Consider the following 18,233-nt stretch of genomic DNA (forward strand, 5'->3'; position numbering starts at 1 on the left):
ATACCAACCAGACCAGCTATCTTATAACACTTAAATAAATACAGGTTACATTTCAGAAGGGTATTCCAATGGGGAGGTACTTTATATCCCGGCTGTCGGGATCCCGGCGCTCTGCATACCGGCGCCAGGGTCCCGACCGCCTGGATACCGACAACTATTCTCCCTCTTCGGGTGTCCACGACACCGATGGAGGGAGAATAAATAGAATGGCATGCGTAGTGCGCCACCAAGCCCACAAGGGGCGATTTTGCGCTTGCCCCGCTGCCTGCATTCCGGCGGTCGAGATCCCAGCACCGGGATCCCGACCGTCTGTATAACGTAGTACACCCATTCCGATGTCCTTCATATAGTATATCTGTAACAAATGTACAGGAAATCATTGATTTCAAACCCAATTGACACTTCACAAAGAGAAACACATCGTCTTCTACCCTCTGTCCCCCCCCCCCAATCATGAACACCTTTCCCACAGGAACTGCAAAATCCTGATGTAGATCATTGGGTCGACCCTAACTAAGTCTGCAGCCACTAGGCCGACATGGACTAATGGTCCACATGAAAAAGGTTGCAATGAGTCCAGTAGTCGCTGACCTATTGACTGTCAACCTAACAACTTTATTCCGCAAAACCTGCTATGTACTGATCACTGTCAAAGGCCTCACCAGACCTCCTGCTAGGAAATGGCACTTAGCATCCAGTGTCCTAGTCACAGAAGATTCCTTCCCCAGGACAGTCCTATATAGTGAGCATGAGTCTTACCTTTAAATACATTTAAACATGTCACCGACTATTAAATATACTCTGCTTTATACACCAATTCATTGCAGATCAGCTGCAGTGCCTTACAGCAATATATATTTTAATACAGTTTATTATAGCCCTGGAACTTGTCTATGCTATGTCCCAGCATCACGCAGAGGCCAGCCTTACGCTGCAGCCTGGGTCTATGCGTTCCTGCCTGCAGTCCTGCTCCTTGGCAATGGCTATCACATGTGCAACGGGTGCCTTTAGCGCTGATTGACCCATTCATAACTGATGCGGAAGCACAAGGGTTAACCCCCTTAGTGCCATGTCCTTCATCTTGGTCATGTGGGTCTGGTCTCTGGCCACAACGACTAACACCCATCCAGCCATCCACATGATGTAAAAGAAAGTGTGATTTGTCAGAGCGGAGCAGCTTCTTCCCTTACTCCATGGTCCAGTTCTAACCTTCACATGCCCATTGTGGGCACGTTCGACGGTTGACAGTGGTCAGCATGGGCACCATGACATGTCAGTTGCTACTCAACCCATATACAGCAAGCTGCAATGCACTGTGTGTTCTGACTCCCTTATATCATAGCAATCATTATCTTTTCAGCAGTTTGTGCTATAGTAGCTTTTCTGGGGCATAAGACCAGATTAGCTAGGCTTTGTTCCCCACGCTCATCAGTGAGCCTTGGGCGCCCATGACCCTGTCGCCGGTTCACCGGTTGTCCTTCCTTGGACCATTTTTGGTAGGCACTAACCACTGTATACGGGGAACACCTCACAAGACCTGCAATTTTGGAAATGTTCTGACCCAGTTCTCTAGCCGTCCCAACTTGACCCTTGTCAGAGTTGCTCAGACCCTTATGCTTGTCCATTTTTCCTGCTACCAACACAACACTTCAAGAACTAAGTGTTCTCTTGCTGCCTAATATACCCCAGCCCTTGGTAGGTGCCATTGAAATGAAATAATAATATTCACTTCACCTGTCCAGTGGTTTTAACGTAATGGCTGATTTGTGTACGTATATATGATTTTATATGTGAAAAATGTGTGTGTGTATGTATGTATGTATATCTTTATCTCTATCTACTTCAAAAGCTTGACATAAAGTGAACGCAGTGACTGAACAGTGTGTTTGCAGTGAACTGCATTTTTGCTCTGTAAACGACCCCCACTGTTTTCCAGTTACCTTTAAAATAATGGCTTTGATATATGGGTGAGACCCTACTCCTCTTTCCATGGTACAGCTAGCCGCTTATAAATTGGAATATTATCTATTTAAGGGTATTATCCAGCATGTGTCACAAGCTGACCTGTTTGTAGAAGGCTAATATTTATCTTCAGATTATGGTGACGAATATATATACATTGATTTGAACACATTCCAGTGAGTAGCATTGATATTTTATCATTATATTGTATTGCGTAATACACATTTTACGTTTTTGTTCAGTTTTTTAATATATATATATATATATATATATATATATATATTCAGTATACTATTTTGATGTTCTTTTGGTATTTTGGCTGATGTGTGCAGCGCCGCCCACTACCTTTTTGTGTATTTTCTGTGAGAGAAGCAGCAATTCTCTCGGCAGGTGTGCAGCTGCTATTTACATCTAGCCTTTTGGGACATCTATTGCGGTTTGGCTCCAGGATTATTTTTCTCATCTTAAAAATAATACTGATATTGGCACAGGCTGATAAAATGACACTCTGCTCTCCTGTTCAGGGCATTCATGTCTGCAGTTCTTTTAGTTCTACTAATCTTTTACCTCTTACATCTTTATTTCAGAGCGGGCGATTGCACGTCACGAGGTACGGGAAATAGAACAACGACACTCCATGGACGGCTCCCGGCAAGACATAACGCTTGACGAAGATGATGACATTTTGATTATTTATAACAGAGTGCCCAAGACTGCCAGTACTTCCTTCACAAACATTGCCTATGACCTTTGTGGAAAAAACAAATACCATGTGCTACACATTAATACAACCAAAAATAACCCAGTGATGTCGCTCCAAGATCAGGTAAGCTTACTCTGATCATATTATATTAGTTTGCTGTTCATTTAAGTGTTTCTTTTCCATACATAGGGCCTTATTCAGGTTTGTTAGCAAACCAATAAAGCACACTGATGGGCAAAACCATGGGGGTCATTCTGACCCGTTCGCACGCTGCAGTTTATCGCAGCGGTGCGATCGGATCAGAACTGCGCCGCAGTGCGCTGGCGCATGCCGGACCCAAAAGCCGGCGCTGCGCTGCGATCGCCTCAGCCTGATTAACAGGCAGAGGTGGTCGCTAGAAGAGGGAGGTGGAGGGCGGCGGCGGAATGGTGGCGTTTGGCCGCCGTTACGTGGGCGCGGTCCAGCTAGCGCTGGCCGGGAGCCACTCTTAAAGTGACGCTGTGCAATGCTTTTGCACTTCTGAAGGGGGGGGGGGGGGGGCCGGCACTGACATGTGGGGAGGGATAGCCTTGTGCTGGGCGTCCCCCTGCATGTCTATGGTCATGATCGTAGCCCTGCAGAATTTTGCAGGGTTACGATCAACTTGGAATCACCCCCCATGTGCAGTGCAGGGGAGGCAGATATAACGTGCACAGAGAGTTAGATTTGGGACGTGTTCAAACTGAAATCTAAATTGCAGTGTAAATATAAAGCAGCCAGTATTTACCCTGCACAGAAACAATATAACCCACCCATATCTAACTCTCTGCACTTTTGACATCTGCCCCACCTGCAGTGCAGCATGGTTTTGGCCATTAGTGTGTTTTTTATGGTTTGCTGACAAACCTGAATAACCCCCATACTCCATACCTGTTGTTCTTGGTTTTTGGTGGCTTTCATCATAAAGATTTGTCCACTTATTGTTAATAATGCCACGTTGGTGTATTATTGGGAAGCCTCCTAGATCACAGTGTTATTCCATGTTAGCATGGACTTCCATTATCGCTGTGCTTGGAGCCCAATGCCACCTTGTCATTATTTTGCCAATACAAATCTGTTCCTGGGAGTTGTTTGGTTTTTTTTTTTTTGCATTACACACAAATAGAGCAGAAGCTAGAAAGATCTATACTTCATGGATGGTGTAATGGTTAACATTTTTGCCTCACAGCACTGAGGTCTTGGGTTCAGTTCCCACAATGGCCCTGAATGGCGTTTGTATGTTTGTACTTGTTTGGCTTTCCTCAGGGTACTCTGGTTTCCTCCCATAATCCAGAAATATACAGGTAGGTTAATTGGCTATAGTACATCAAAATGTTGTTCCTGATTTCAACGATTTTTTTTTTACTCAAGTTCCTTGTGATTCTTGTAAACACAATAAGTACTGATGAAAAGGAAAACTCATTAATGTTCTTTTGGACACATTACAAATATTCAATGTATGCTTCCCGCGTAGCACGGCACACATCAAGCTGGTAAAGGTAAAGTTCCTCCCAAACCCTTTTAACATGGGGTGGTTGATGCGTGCACAGGTCAACAATCATCGTTGCAAGTGATGTTGCAAACACGCGTTCCTTGATGACAACTCACAAGAAGAAATCTTTAGGGGGGGGGGGGTTCGGGACAGGCAGCAACTGTTCGAAGTTGTGGAGGGAAATAAACTACCAACCAATCTGCTTCTGTCATATGGCAGTTAGGAACTGATTGGTCGGAACTTAATCTCTTTCGACTTTATAACTCTCCAAGGCTTAGTACATCTCCCCCAGGGTGAGATCTGGGGACCGTGGTCGTCAATGCAGCAGTTCTTGATCTGCTGCATCTGCACGTCGAACCTATCTTATTGCAGGGGCACCATCCTGTTGAAAAATGAAGTCAGCACAGTCTTCTTCCAACTGCAGGAAGAACCATAGTTCCAGCATGTGAAGGTAGGTAGCTTCTGTCGCAGTGGCTTCAGGAAAGAAATGGGGCCCATAAATCCTTTGTCAGGGCCGAAACTAGGATTTTCTTCACCCGGGGCAAGGCAGTAAAAAAAAGAAAACCTATCAGACTAAAATAATCAGATTGTCAAAAGTTTTGAAAAAAGGGGACACTACTGGACAATATTCCCCTATGTGCCTCAAATGCCCTATGCGTCACATGCCCCGCCAGCGTGTTCAACTACATGCTCCTCTGTGTGTCTCCATACATTGCGCTATATTGTAACACTTCATCACTACACTAAATTCTCCTATCCACTGCACTACATCACTAAACTACATGCCCCTATGCACTGCACTACATAGTAACCCATATGCTACACTACATCACTATGCTACATCCCCTTATATGCTACACCACATAAGTGCACTACATGCCCCTATATACTGCAATACATTACTACACTACATACCCTATATGGTACACTACATCACTGCACTACACCACCCTATGAGCTACACCAAATCCTCCCATCTGTGAGGCAAGGCACAGTGGGCTTCTATAGCTTGTACGGTGCACCACACAGTGGGAACACAGTGGGCTTCTATAACTTGTACGGTGCACCACATACTAGTCGCAGCACTGCATGGCAAAGAAGAGAGTTTAAGACAGTAGCTGACATAGGAGAGATCCCTGGTACTGAAGCTCACCCGCACAGCGTCGGAGCCAGCTGCAGGCAGACCGGTGGGTCAGATACATTGCCTTGGGACCTGTCTGCTGTCTCGTGGAGCAGTACAGCACTGCCGGTAAAAAATAAACCCTGCTTCTCTGTAACTCCTTGGCGCCCCTCAAATCCTGCACCCGGGGCGCATGCCCCCTTAGCCCCCCCCCCTAGTTACGGCCCTGCCTTTGTTTCGAAATGGCACAGAAGAAATTGACTTTGGTGAAATCATGTTGCTGTTACAAGAATGCGTGTGGATTTTCATTGCCCCAAAATCTCACCTTATGTTCACCTTTCCGGAAGTGGAATGCTGCTTTGTCACTAAAAAAAAAAAAAAACTTTTCAAGGCCACGGTCATTTTCCATCAGCATGAACAGCTTGTCACGGAAGGACACTCAAAGGTCTACAGATATGTCCTCATACATCTTTTCTGCAATCATGCCAAATGGAATACATATGTTTTACCGGCGACCAGGATCCCGGCTGTCATGATCCCAACAGCGGGATGCCGGCCACCAGTATACCGGCAGCGGGGCGAGTGCTAAGAAAGCCCCTTGCGGGCTCACCGCGCGGCAGTCACGGTGGCTCGCTGTGCTCGCCACAAGATGTATTCTTCCTCTATGGGTGTCGTGGACACTCACAAAGAGAGAAAAGCCTGTGGCGGCGGGATTTTACCGCCTGTCAGGACTCCAGCATCGGCATTGTGACCACCGGTATCCCGACAAGCAGTCTCTTGTGAACGCCTCCCATACCAAACAGCCCAGCCCCTCTTTGCACGCCAGGTTGCGTTGTAGGTTTTTTTGTTTGTTTGTTTTTTGGCCGAAAATGCATCTTGGTCGCAACGCAATGCTGCTAGTACGCACCAGGAGACTGTGCTGATTAATTTGCTATGACTCTTATGTATCTGTGTTCAACAGAGACTCTAAATCTGTTTACAAACTGCTACAATGTAGCAGCCGCAGACATTTTCCAATACTAGTTCTGTTCTGCTCAGTATACAGATTGTCACACACAATATACAATTTTCATATTAAATTAATCAGCACAGTCTCCTCGTGTGTCCTAGTCACTTTGCACTGCGGCTAAGACGCATTTTTGGCAACAACAAAAAAAGACGCCCGAGACTAGCAGAGTTGCATGGGACCTGACAGCTCATTCGCGCTGCGTGGCGTCTTAAGGCTAGATGTATGAGGACATATCCTCTTCAGAGCTTGCAGCATCTGCAGGCCACAGGATCTCATTTGTAATCGTTTCCGCAGAACCCACCATACAGGATGCAAAGATCTAGATTCGGTAGAGTGCTTAGACACTCTCTAGTGCTTATTGCCCTATTGACTTATCGCTGGGTGGTTCTCTCCCAAATTTTGTCCGAAAATACAGTTGTACGCTCATGACAGACTTGTTTGTATGAAAACCAAGAACAGAGTGCCTTATGCTCCCCGCTAGTAGCCATTTTCCTTAGCAGGCTCCTGACGGATGCTAGTGGTATCAACTCTGAATCGGCAGAAAGACAAGAGATTGCCTATCAAAGCACACATCTTGCAACAAGAAACACTCATTACATTTCACTACGCAAATCATGACTTATCCTGTAAGTACGTACAGATGTGTCCTCATACATCTTTGTTACCTTCCTGACAAACAGCGCCAGGTCCCCATAAGACTCTGCTAGCTTCGGGCGTCTTTTTACTACGTCACATTCTATTGTGCTTCATGTACAGACTCTGTTGCATGCAGATATGCCAGTGTCACATAGCAAATTAATCAGCAGTTTCCTGGTGCGTCATAGTAAGGTGTATTTCCGGCAAAATGAAAGATGCCAAGACGCCCAAATGCCCAACCCTATCAATTTGCATGGGACTTGGCAGCTCATTTGTGCCAGGCTTCTTGCGCTGTGTGTGGCATATTGAGGCTAGTTTTAGGAGGACAGTTACATCTGAATGTACATGTGGTAGGGAATATAGCTTGTAAGCTCCACTATTGCAGGGACTGATGTGAGTGGCCAAATATTCCCTGTAAAGTGATGTGCAATATGTGTGCTATATTAATAACTGGTAATAATATGACCTTTCCATGCATTTCCTATTTATTAACCTCTTTCTTTATATAAGGCTTACATATTATGCACAGCTTTACACAGAATGTTTAGTCAGTCACATCAGTCCCTGCCTCCATGGGACTTACAATCTATGGGGTAGATGTATTAACCTGGAGAAGGCATAAGGAAGTGATAAACAAGTGATAAATGCAAGGTGATAAACATACCAGCCAATCAGCTCCCATATGTAAATGAACAGTTAGGAACTGATTGGCTGGTGCATTATCACCTTGCACTTAACACTGTTTTATCACTGGTTTATCACTTCCTTATGACTTCTACAGGTTGATACATCTACCCCTATATTCCCTATTAAACAAGCACACACATACTAGGGTAAATTTTATTGACCTACTAGTTAAATGGAGTACCTAGGGGAAAACCCATGTAAACACAGGGAAAATATACAAGCTCCACACAGGACCACTGTCAGATTTGAACCCAAAACCCCGGTGCTGATGGACTACAATGCTAACCACCCAGTCACCCCATAATTCCAACAGAGTTTTGTTCTATGTAAGTTAAAGGAAATATTCATATCTGATCTGCTATGCCCCTTCAGAACGATGGTTGCGATTCCCTCCCTCATATTGTCACCTGAACAGTCACCAGAGCTCTTACTGTGAGACAATAGGTGCTGTCAGTATGACAAACAGGGTTGGCTGGGAGACTCGTGGTGGTTTGTAGTGGATGTGACATCTAATCAAGGATGCAGTCACTCCACACCTCCTGTTCTAGCAGACTGATTCCTTAGGGCGAGAGCTGTGTTCTAGAGATGTGTATTTTCCTGTGGCCCGCACTGAAATACAGCTGGTAGAGCACTCAAGTGGGGGAGTGGGATAGCCTGCTGATATAATACATATGGGGGTGGGAGGGGGGGGGGGGTTGTATGGTAACTAAAGAGTTGTGACTGGTTGTTCGCACAAAATTACGTCACCTGATGATAAAATTCATTCCTCCTCAGCTCCTTGTTCTGTAAAGCAATATAACAGCATTTTTCCATCCATAACCCAGTTCCCTTTAGTGTCTATAAAATAAATCCTCAGTGCCCAGAACATGCTGGCTCCTGAGACTTATGATCACTTGACTGTGAATACATCATCCAATCCGATTGTTATCAAAGCTCTCCTTGAGCAGAGTCTAATCAGCAGCAGGTACAACATGAAACTGCCTGTGTCATTGTGCTGCATTATGTGTGATTCCATATCTTAGTAATCAGACTTTAAAATCCTGCGGTAAAATAGATTCATTCAATAACCCATTTCTTTCTCTGTTGTGTATATAAATAACAAGTGCGGTGTATCTTTCTTCCAGTTTGGGGTGGGGAAAACAGCTGTTTGAATTGGTTAATTAACACTTTGCTGTAAGATTGTAAAAGCAGCATGAAATTAATAGTTAATTGCTGTGTTTGAAATCTAAAAGGTGTCTGTTTCTCTGCATATTCTGCTTGGCTCCAGTTATAGTTGAATGTCTGCCTAATTTGTATGCCAAAATATGCAATGGTATTATTTTAAAATGAATCAAACTGTCATTTTTTTATGCAGCAAATAAAATTGCAATACATCATTGTGTCAGGTGCTTCAGGGTTACCAAAGAGTCATTCCCATGCTGAGTAGATAGGGCCTCATTTATTTATTTATTTATTTATTATTGTTTATTTCTTTTTCGGATTTATCTGAAATTTTAAAAGAGATGAGATAATAATGAACCAGTCTCTAGTCAGATAGCAGAATAACTGGTTTGTGTGAGGGTTTGGACCTGTCTAGGATTCAAACAGGGGTTCTCCGGCATCCGAATCAAGCCCCCAATGTTACTTTCTCTTACGTCCTAGAGGATGCTGGGGACTCTGTAAGGACCATGGGGTAGAGACTGGCTCCGCAGGAGATATGGGCACTATAAAGAACTTTAGAATGGGTGTGCACTGGCTCCTCCCTCTATGCCCTCCTCCAGACCTCAGTTAGATCCTGTGCCCAGAGGAGACTGGGTGCATTACAGGGGAGCTCTCCTGAGTTTCTCTGATAAAGAATTTTGTTAGGTTTTTTATTTTCAGGGAGCACTGCTGGCAACAGGCTCCCTGCATCGTGGGACTGAGGAGAGAGAAGCAGACCTACTTAAGTGATAGGCTCTGCTTCTTAGGCTACTGGACACCATTAGCTCCAGAGGGAGTCTGAACGCAGGTCTCCCCTCGCTGTTCGTCCCAGAGCCGCGCCGCCGTCCTCCTCGCAGAGCCGTAAGATAGAAGCCGGGTGAGTATAAGAAGAAAAGAAGACTTCAAGGCGGCAGAAGACTTAAGATCTTCACTGAGGTAAGCGCGCAGCGGTAACGCTGCGCGCCATTGCTCCCACACACTAGCGGGCACTGATGGGTGCAGGGTGCAGGTTGCGGGGGGGGGTCACCGGGCCCTTCTGGGTCTCAAAAACGTCCCCTATCCCAAATAGCAGACACCGAAACGGATTCTGACTCCAGTGTCGACTACGATGATGCGAGGTTACACCCAAGGATGGCCAAAAGTATTCATTATATGATTATTGCAATAAAAGATGTTTTGCATATCACAGATGACCCCTCGGTCCCTGACACGAGGGTGCACATGTATAAGGAAAAGAAACCTGAGGTAACCTTTCACCCATCTCATGAGCTGAACGAGTTATTTGAAAAAGCTTGGGAAACTCCTGATAAAAAAACTGCAGATTCCCAAAAGGATTCTTATGGCGTATCCTTTCCCTGCACAGGACAGGGTACGGTGGGAATCCTCGCCCAAGGTGGACAAGGCTTTAACACGCCTGTCCAAGAAGGTGGCGCTACCGTCTCCGGACACGGCAGCCCTCAAGGATCCTGCTGATCGCGGACAGGAAACTACTTTAAAGTCTATTTATGCACATACAGGTACTTTGCTCAGACCGTCAATAGCATTGGCATGGGTGTGTAGTGTAGTTGCAGCTTGGACAGATACCTTGTCAGCTGACCTTGATACCCTAGACAGGGATACCATTTTATGGACCTTAGGCCACATTAAAGACGCAGTCTTATATATGAGGGACGCTCAAAGAGACGTTGGGCTGCTGGGTTCGAGGGCCAACGCCATGGCGATTTCTGCTAGGCGAGCCCTGTGGACCCGCAAAAGGACGGGTGAGGCCGACTCAAAGAAGCATATGGAGGTTTTGCCATACAAAGGTGAAGTTTTATTTGGGGAAGGTCTCGCGGACCTGGTTGCCACAGCTACCGCGGGTAAATCTACCTCTTTGCCTTTTGTTCCCCCACAGCAAAAGAAAACTCCACAATATCAGATGCAGTCCTTTCGGTCGCATAAGTCCAGAAGAGGTCAGGGCTCATCTTTCCTCGCCAGAGGTAAGGGTAGAGGAAAGAGAGCACCTGCTCCAGCTAGTTCCCAAGAGCAGAAGTCCTCCCCGGCTTCTATTAAATCCACCGCATGACGCTGGGGCTCCACTGAGGGAGTCCGCACCGGTGGGGGCACGTCTTCGACTCTTCAGCCAGGTCTGGGTTCTGTCAGACGTGGATCCTTGGGCGATGGATATTGTATCCCAAGGCTACAACCTGGAATTCAAAGAGGTGCCCCCTCGCCGATTTTTCAAGTCGGCCTTGCCAGCTTCTTCCCCAGAGCGGGAAATAGTGTTAGCTGCAATTCAAAAGCTGTGTCAACAGCAAGTGATTGTCAAGGTTCCCCTAGTCCAACAGGGTAAAGGGTACTATTCGACCCTGTTCGGGGTCCCGAAGCCGGGTGGTTCGGTCAGACCCATTTTGAATCTAAAATCCCTAAACCTGTACTTGAAAAAGTTCAAATTCAAGATGGAATCGCTCCGGGCTGTGATCTCCAATCTGGAAGGGGGGGGGTTTTATGGTGTCACTCGACATAAAGGATGCATACCTTCATGTCCCCATATATCCTCCTCATCAGGCGTACCTGAGATTCGCTGTACGGGACTGTCATTACCAGTTTCAGATGTTGCCGTTTGGGCTTTCCATGGCCCCGAGGATTTTCACCAAGGTGATGGCGGAGATGATGGTGCTCCTGCGCAGGCAGGGAGTCACAATTATCCCATACTTAGTCGATCTCCTGATAAAAGCAAGATCGAGAGATCAATTGCAGAAGAGCGTGTCGCTCTCCCTGAGAGTGCTACAACAACACGGTTGGATTCTCAATCTGCCAAAGTCACAATAGATTCCAACGACTCGACTATCATTCCTAGGCATGATTCTGGACACGGAACAGAAGAGGGTTTTTCTCCCGATGGGAGAAAGCCCAGGACCTCCAGAACATGGTCAGAGACTTGCTAAAACCAAAAAGAGTGTCTGTTCATCAATGCACTCGAGTTCTGGGGAAAACGGTAGCAGCCTACGAGGCCATCCCCTTCGGCAGGTTTCATGCAAGGACGTTTCAGTGGGACCTCCTGGACAAGTGGTCAGGGTCCCATCTACTAATACATCAGAAGATAAGCCTGTCCCCCCGGGCCAGGGTGTCTCTCCTGTGGTGGCTGCAAAGTGCTCACCTTCTAGAAGGTCGCAGATTCGGCATTCAAGACTGGGTTCTGGTGACCACGGAAGCGAGCCTCCGAGGATGGGGAGCAGTCACACAAGGAAGACATTTTCAGGGGCTATGGTCAAGCCAGGAGGCTTGTCTACACATCAACGTACTGGAATTGAGGGCCATATACAACGGCCTATGACAAGCGGAGAATCTTCTTCGCGACCTACCGGTTCTGATTCAATCAGACAACGTCACAGCCGTGGCTCATGTAAACCGCAAAGGCGGGACAAGGAGCAGAGTGGCAATGGCGGAAGCCACCAGGATTCTTCGCTGGGCGTAAAATCACGCAAGCGCTCTGTCAGCGGTCTTCATTCTGGGAGTGGACAACTGGGAAGCAGACTTCCTCAGCAGACACGATCTCCATCCAGGAGAGTGGGGATTTCATCAAGACGTTTTCACAGAGATAACAAGTCTTTGGGGAATTCCTCACATAGACATGATGGCGTCACGCCTCAACAAGAAGCTTCGGAGGTATTGTGCCAGGTCTCGGGACCCTCAGGCAGTAGCGGTAGACGCCCTGGTGACACCTTGGGTGTTTCAGTCGGTCTATGTGTTCCCCCCCTTCCTCTCATCTTAAAAATATTGAGAATCATAAGACAAAAAAGTGAAAACAATCCTCATTGTTCCAGATTGGCCTCGAAGGGCCTGGTATTCAGATCTTCTGGAGATGCTCACAGAAGATCCATGGCCTCTTCCTCTCAGGGAGGACCTGTTACAACAGGGGCCCTGCGTGTTCCAAGACTTACCACGGTTACGTTTGACGGCATGGCGGTTGAACACCGAATCCTAGCTGGGAAAGGTATTCCGTAGGAATTCATCCCTACTCTGATAAAGGCTAGGAAGGAGGTGACGGCAAAACATTATCACCGTATCTGGAGGGAGTATGTATCTTGGTGTGAAGCCAAGAATGCTTCTACGGAAGATTTCCACTTGGGCCGTTTTCTCCACTTTCTACAGACAGGAGTGGATATGGGCCTAAAGCTAGGCTCCATTAAGGTACAGATTTCGGCCCTATCTATATTCTTCCAGAAGGAATTGGCTTCTCTCCCAGAAGTCCAGACTTTTGTAAAGGGAGTGCTGCACATCCAGCCTCCTTTTGTGCCCCCAGTGGCACCTTGGGACCTTAACGTGGTGTTGCGGTTCCTGAAGTTTCACTGGTTTGAAACTCTTCAAACGGTTGAATTCAAATTTCTCACTTGGAAGGTGTTCATGTTGTTGGCCTTGGCATCTGCAAGGCGGGTGTCCGAATTGGCGGCCTTCTCTCACAAGAGCCCCTATTTGACCTTCCATGTGGATAGAGCAGAGTTGAGGACTCGTCCTCAATTTTTGCCTAAGGTGGTTTCTTAATTTCATATGAACCAACCTATTGTGGTGCCTGTGGCTACGGGTGACTAGGAGGATTCCAAGTCCCTGGATGTAGTCAGGGCCTTAAAAATAAGAATTTACTTACCGATAATTCTATTTCTCATAGTCCGTAGTGGATGCTGGGGACTCCGAAAGGACCATGGGGAATAGCGGCTCCGCAGGAGACTGGGCACAAAAGTAAAAAGCTTTAGGACTACCTGGTGTGCACTGGCTCCTCCCCCTATGACCCTCCTCCAAGCCTCAGTTAGGATACTGTGCCCGGACGAGCGTACACAATAAGGAAGGATTTTGAATCCCGGGTAAGACTCATACCAGCCACACCAATCACACCGTACAACTTGTGATCTGAACCCAGTTAACAGCATGATAACAGAAGGAGCCTCTGAAAAGATGGCTCACAACAACAATAACCCGATTTTGTAACAATAACTATGTACAAGTAATGCAGACAAACCGCACTTGGGATGGGCGCCCAGCATCCACTACGGACTATGAGAAATAGAATTATCGGTAAGTAAATTCTTATTTTCTCTAACGTCCTAGTGGATGCTGGGGACTCCGAAAGGACCATGGGGATTATACCAAAGCTCCCAAACGGGCGGGAGAGTGCGGATGACTCTGCAGCACCGAATGAGAGAACTCCAGGTCCTCCTCAGCCAGGGTATCAAATTTGTAGAATTTAGCAAACGTGTTTGCCCCTGACCAAGTAGCTGCTCGGCAAAGTTGTAAAGCCGAGACCCCTCGGGCAGCCGCCCAAGATGAGCCCACTTTCCGTGTGGAATGGGCTTTAACAGATTTTGGTTGTGGCAGGCCTGCCACAGAATGTGCAAGCTGAATTGTACTACAAATCCAACGAGCAATCGTCTGCTTAGAAGCAGGAGCACCCAGCTTATTGGGTGCATACAGGATAAACAGCGAATCAGATTTTCTGACTCCAGCCGTCCTGGAAACATACATTTTCAGGGCCCTGACTACGTCCAGCAACTTGGAATCCTCCAAGTCCCTAGTAGCCGCAGGCAACACAATAGGCTGGTTCAAGTGAAAAGCTGAAACCACCTTAGGGAGAAATTGAGGACGAGTCCTCAATTCTGCCCTGTCCGTATGAAAAATTAGGTAAGGGCTTTTATAGGATAAAGCCGCCAATTCTGAGACACGCCTGGCTGAAGCCAGGGCTAACAGCATTACCACTTTCCATGTGAGATATTTTAAGTCCACAGTGGTGAGTGGTTCAAACCAATGTGATTTTAGGAATCCCAAAACTACATTGAGATCCCAAGGTGCCACTGGAGGCACAAAAGGAGGCTGTATATGCAGTACTCCCTTGACAAACGTCTGAACTTCAGGAACAGAAGCCAGTTCTTTTTGGAAGAATATTGACAGGGCCGAAATTTGAACCTTAATGGACCCTAATTTGAGGCCCATAGACAGTCCTGTTTGCAGGAAATGCAGGAAACGACCCAGTTGAAATTCCTCTGTAGGGGCCTTCCTGGCCTCGCACCACGCAACATATTTACGCCAAATACGGTGATAATGTTGTACGGTTACATCCTTCCTGGCTTTGATCAGGGTAGGGATGACTTCATCCGGAATGCCTTTTTCCTTCAGGATCCGGCGTTCAACCGCCATGCCGTCAAACGCAGCCGCGGTAAGTCTTGGAACAGACATGGTCCCTGCTGGAGCAGGTCCTTTCTTAGAGGTAGAGGCCACGGGTCTTCCGTGAGCATCTCTTGAATTTCCGGGTACCAAGTCCTTCTTGGCCAATCCGGAGCCACGAGTATAGTCTTTACTCCTCTCCTTCTTATGATTCTCAGTACTTTTGGTATGAGAGGAAGAGCAGGGAACACATACACTGACTGGTACACCCACGGTGTTACCAGAGCGTCCACAGCTATTGCCTGAGGGTCCCTTGACCTGGTGCAATATCTGTCCTGTTTTTTGTTGAGGCGGGACGCCATCATGTCCACCTTTGGTTTTTCCCAACGGTTCACAATCATGTGGAAGACTTCTGGGTGAAGTCCCCACTCCCCCGGGTGAAGATCGTGTCTGCTGAGGAAGTCTGCTTCCCAGTTGTCCACTCCCGGAATGAACACTGCTGACAGTGCTATCACATGATTCTCCGCCCAGCGAAGAATCCTTGCCACTTCCATCATTGCCCTCCTGCTTCTTGTGCCGCCCTGTCTGTTTACGTGGGCGACTGCCGTGATGTTGTCCGACTGGATCAACACCGGCTGACCCTGAAGCAGAGGTCTTGCCTGACTTAGGGCATTGTAAATGGCCCTTAGTTCCAGGATATTTATGTGAAGTGACGTTTCCATGCTTGACCACAAGCCTTGGAAATTTCTTCCCTGTGTGACTGCTCCCCAGCCTCTCAGGCTGGCATCCGTGGTCACCAGGACCCAATCCTGAATGCCGAATCTGCGGCCCTCTAGGAGATGAGCACTCTGTAACCACCACAGGAGAGACACCCTTGTCCTTGGAGACAGGGTTATCCGCTGATGCATTTGAAGATGCGATCCGGACCATTTGTCCAGCAGATCCCACTGAAAAGTTCTTGCGTGGAATCTGCCGAATGGAATCGCTTCGTAAGAAGCCACCATCTTTCCCAGGACCCTTGTGCATTGGTGTACTGACACTTGGCCTGGTCTTAGGAGGTTCCTGACTAGGTCGGATAACTCCTTGGCTTTCTCCTCCGGGATGTTGCCATATGGGTAATTGTCGGCACTTAGTATAATATTAGGCTAATAGATGTTGTCTGAATCAAAATATAATTCATTATAAATAGGCGATGTTACCATAGTGGACAGTATACTGGATATATATATCGTAAGGTATAACTTAAATAGGTTTGAATGTATTAGTCTTATGTTTTGAGAATTTAGTAGCATGTATTTCTGTGTGTTTTACTGCAAGATTATGGGTCATTATGTAAGAGACAGGTTTTCTCTGTGTAAGCCATATAGCCAGAATACACAATACATTGAGCATTACACAAATTCATCCCTTCCATGCCATTATTCATATCTGTATTAATCAAAGGATTAATGTCTGATCTGCGCTATACCAAGTACAATTAAATCAAAGTTTACATGATATGTAGATATATGTATACTGTATACTTGATTCACACACAGCAAATAAATAATTATAACTTGGTGGATAAAGTCAATAGGTCACCTAGCTCAGGTCTCATAATATGCAAACAGTTACTGGTATGAACAGGGTGCATTGGAATTCACAATCAAAGATCTTCATACCTTTAGAAAGTATATCAACCAGCTGGCCTATTGTCCAGTTATACTGCTGGCCAGAGGCAATGATAATATAGGATCAAACCCACTATAAACAGGTCACAATCATTTATGCTAACACCCTAGGGCCTAGGCGAAATAGATCGTTTACACATCCATACAAAGGTAGATCTCTGATGGATAAAGAAATACCAAATTTTATGATCCCAAATTCCCTACATGCTCACCACCGTGGGACGGAGTTAGCAGAGAACGTTTTATTACACTTTGGAATCTGTCAAAACCTATAATTATGTACTTCATTGGAAACTGTGGGGATATACTAGTTTTGAATTGGTAGAATATAGGATAAAAAGCAGCAGACTTTTAGTTAAGAGGGAGGAAGAAAGGAGGAGGAGAAGGAGAAGGAAGGAAGTCAGTCAGGAGGAGAAGTCATGGAGAACATGCAGAAGGAATGATTCTTGGGATGGCAATCTTTAACTTGCAAGTATAAATATGATAGTAATTGAAACTGTTTGTGAAACTTATGTCATGTTGTTTTATGTTATGTAACGAAGGAAGCATAGCATAGCTTAATATAATAATTAGTATATATATCACTACTGTGTATATCTTATTCTGTACGATTTGATCTGCCTGTAAATAAAGAATCATATAAAAAGAGCGGTAATATTCAAGCTTGAACTCTCTTTAAGGAATCTTAACTTCATAAATTAATAAGTCATATGTATAAGGACTGCATATATGTATCAGCCAATTAGTTTGTAGGCCTGACATAATATATTTGCAGATATATATGATAACGCATATTAATTTAAATATATCCATATATTAATAACCATATATGTTATATTAAATATTAATATTCATAAATATGATTCCATAAAGCAATAGGGAGAAACACCTTTTTCTGTACTGTGTCCAGAATCATCCCTAGGAACAGCAGACGTGTCGTCGGAATCAGCTGCGATTTTGGAATATTTAGAATCCATCCGTGCTGTCGTAGTACTACTTGAGATAGTGCTACTCCGACCTCTAACTGTTCTCTGGACCTTGCCCTTATCAGGAGATCGTCCAAGTAAGGGATAATTAAGACGCCTTTTCTTCGAAGAAGAATCATCATTTCGGCCATTACCTTGGTAAAGACCCGGGGTGCCGTGGACAATCCAAACGGCAGCGTCTGAAACTGATAGTGACAGTTCTGTACCACAAACCTGAGGTACCCTTGGTGAGAAGGGCAAATTGGGACATGGAGGTAAGCATCCTTGATGTCCAGAGACACCATATAGTCCCCTTCTTCCAGGTTCGCTATCACTGCTCTGAGTGACTCCATCTTGAACTTGAACCTTTTCATGTAAGTGTTCAAGGATTTCAGATTTAAAATGGGTCTCACCGAGCCGTCCGGCTTCGGTACCACAAACAGCGTGGAATAATACCCCTTTCCCTGTTGTAGGAGGGGTACCTTGATTATCACCTGCTGGGAATACAGCTTGTGAATGGCTTCCAATACCACCTCCCTGTCGGGGGGAGACGTTGGTAAAGCAGACTTCAGGAACCGGCGAGGGGGAGACGTCTCGAATTCCAATTTGTACCCCTGAGATACTACCTGCAGGATCCAGGGGTCCACTTGCGAGTGA

General features: G+C 46.0%; 1 protein-coding gene across 1 annotated transcript in view; it reads left to right on the top strand.

Moving 5' to 3' along the window:
* The window catches only part of HS2ST1 (heparan sulfate 2-O-sulfotransferase 1), a 347,427-nt gene that overhangs the window by 207,265 nt on the left and 121,929 nt on the right, over positions 1–18,233 (top strand). Inside the window, exon 2 of the mRNA XM_063939957.1 lies at positions 2,550–2,788. Coding sequence (XP_063796027.1) covers positions 2,550–2,788 — 239 coding nt within the window. The remainder of the gene's footprint in view (positions 1–2,549; positions 2,789–18,233) is intronic.

The sequence above is a fragment of the Pseudophryne corroboree genome, chromosome 9 (assembly GCF_028390025.1).
Source record: "Pseudophryne corroboree isolate aPseCor3 chromosome 9, aPseCor3.hap2, whole genome shotgun sequence".
In the NCBI taxonomy this organism is placed as follows: Eukaryota; Metazoa; Chordata; class Amphibia; order Anura; family Myobatrachidae; genus Pseudophryne; species Pseudophryne corroboree.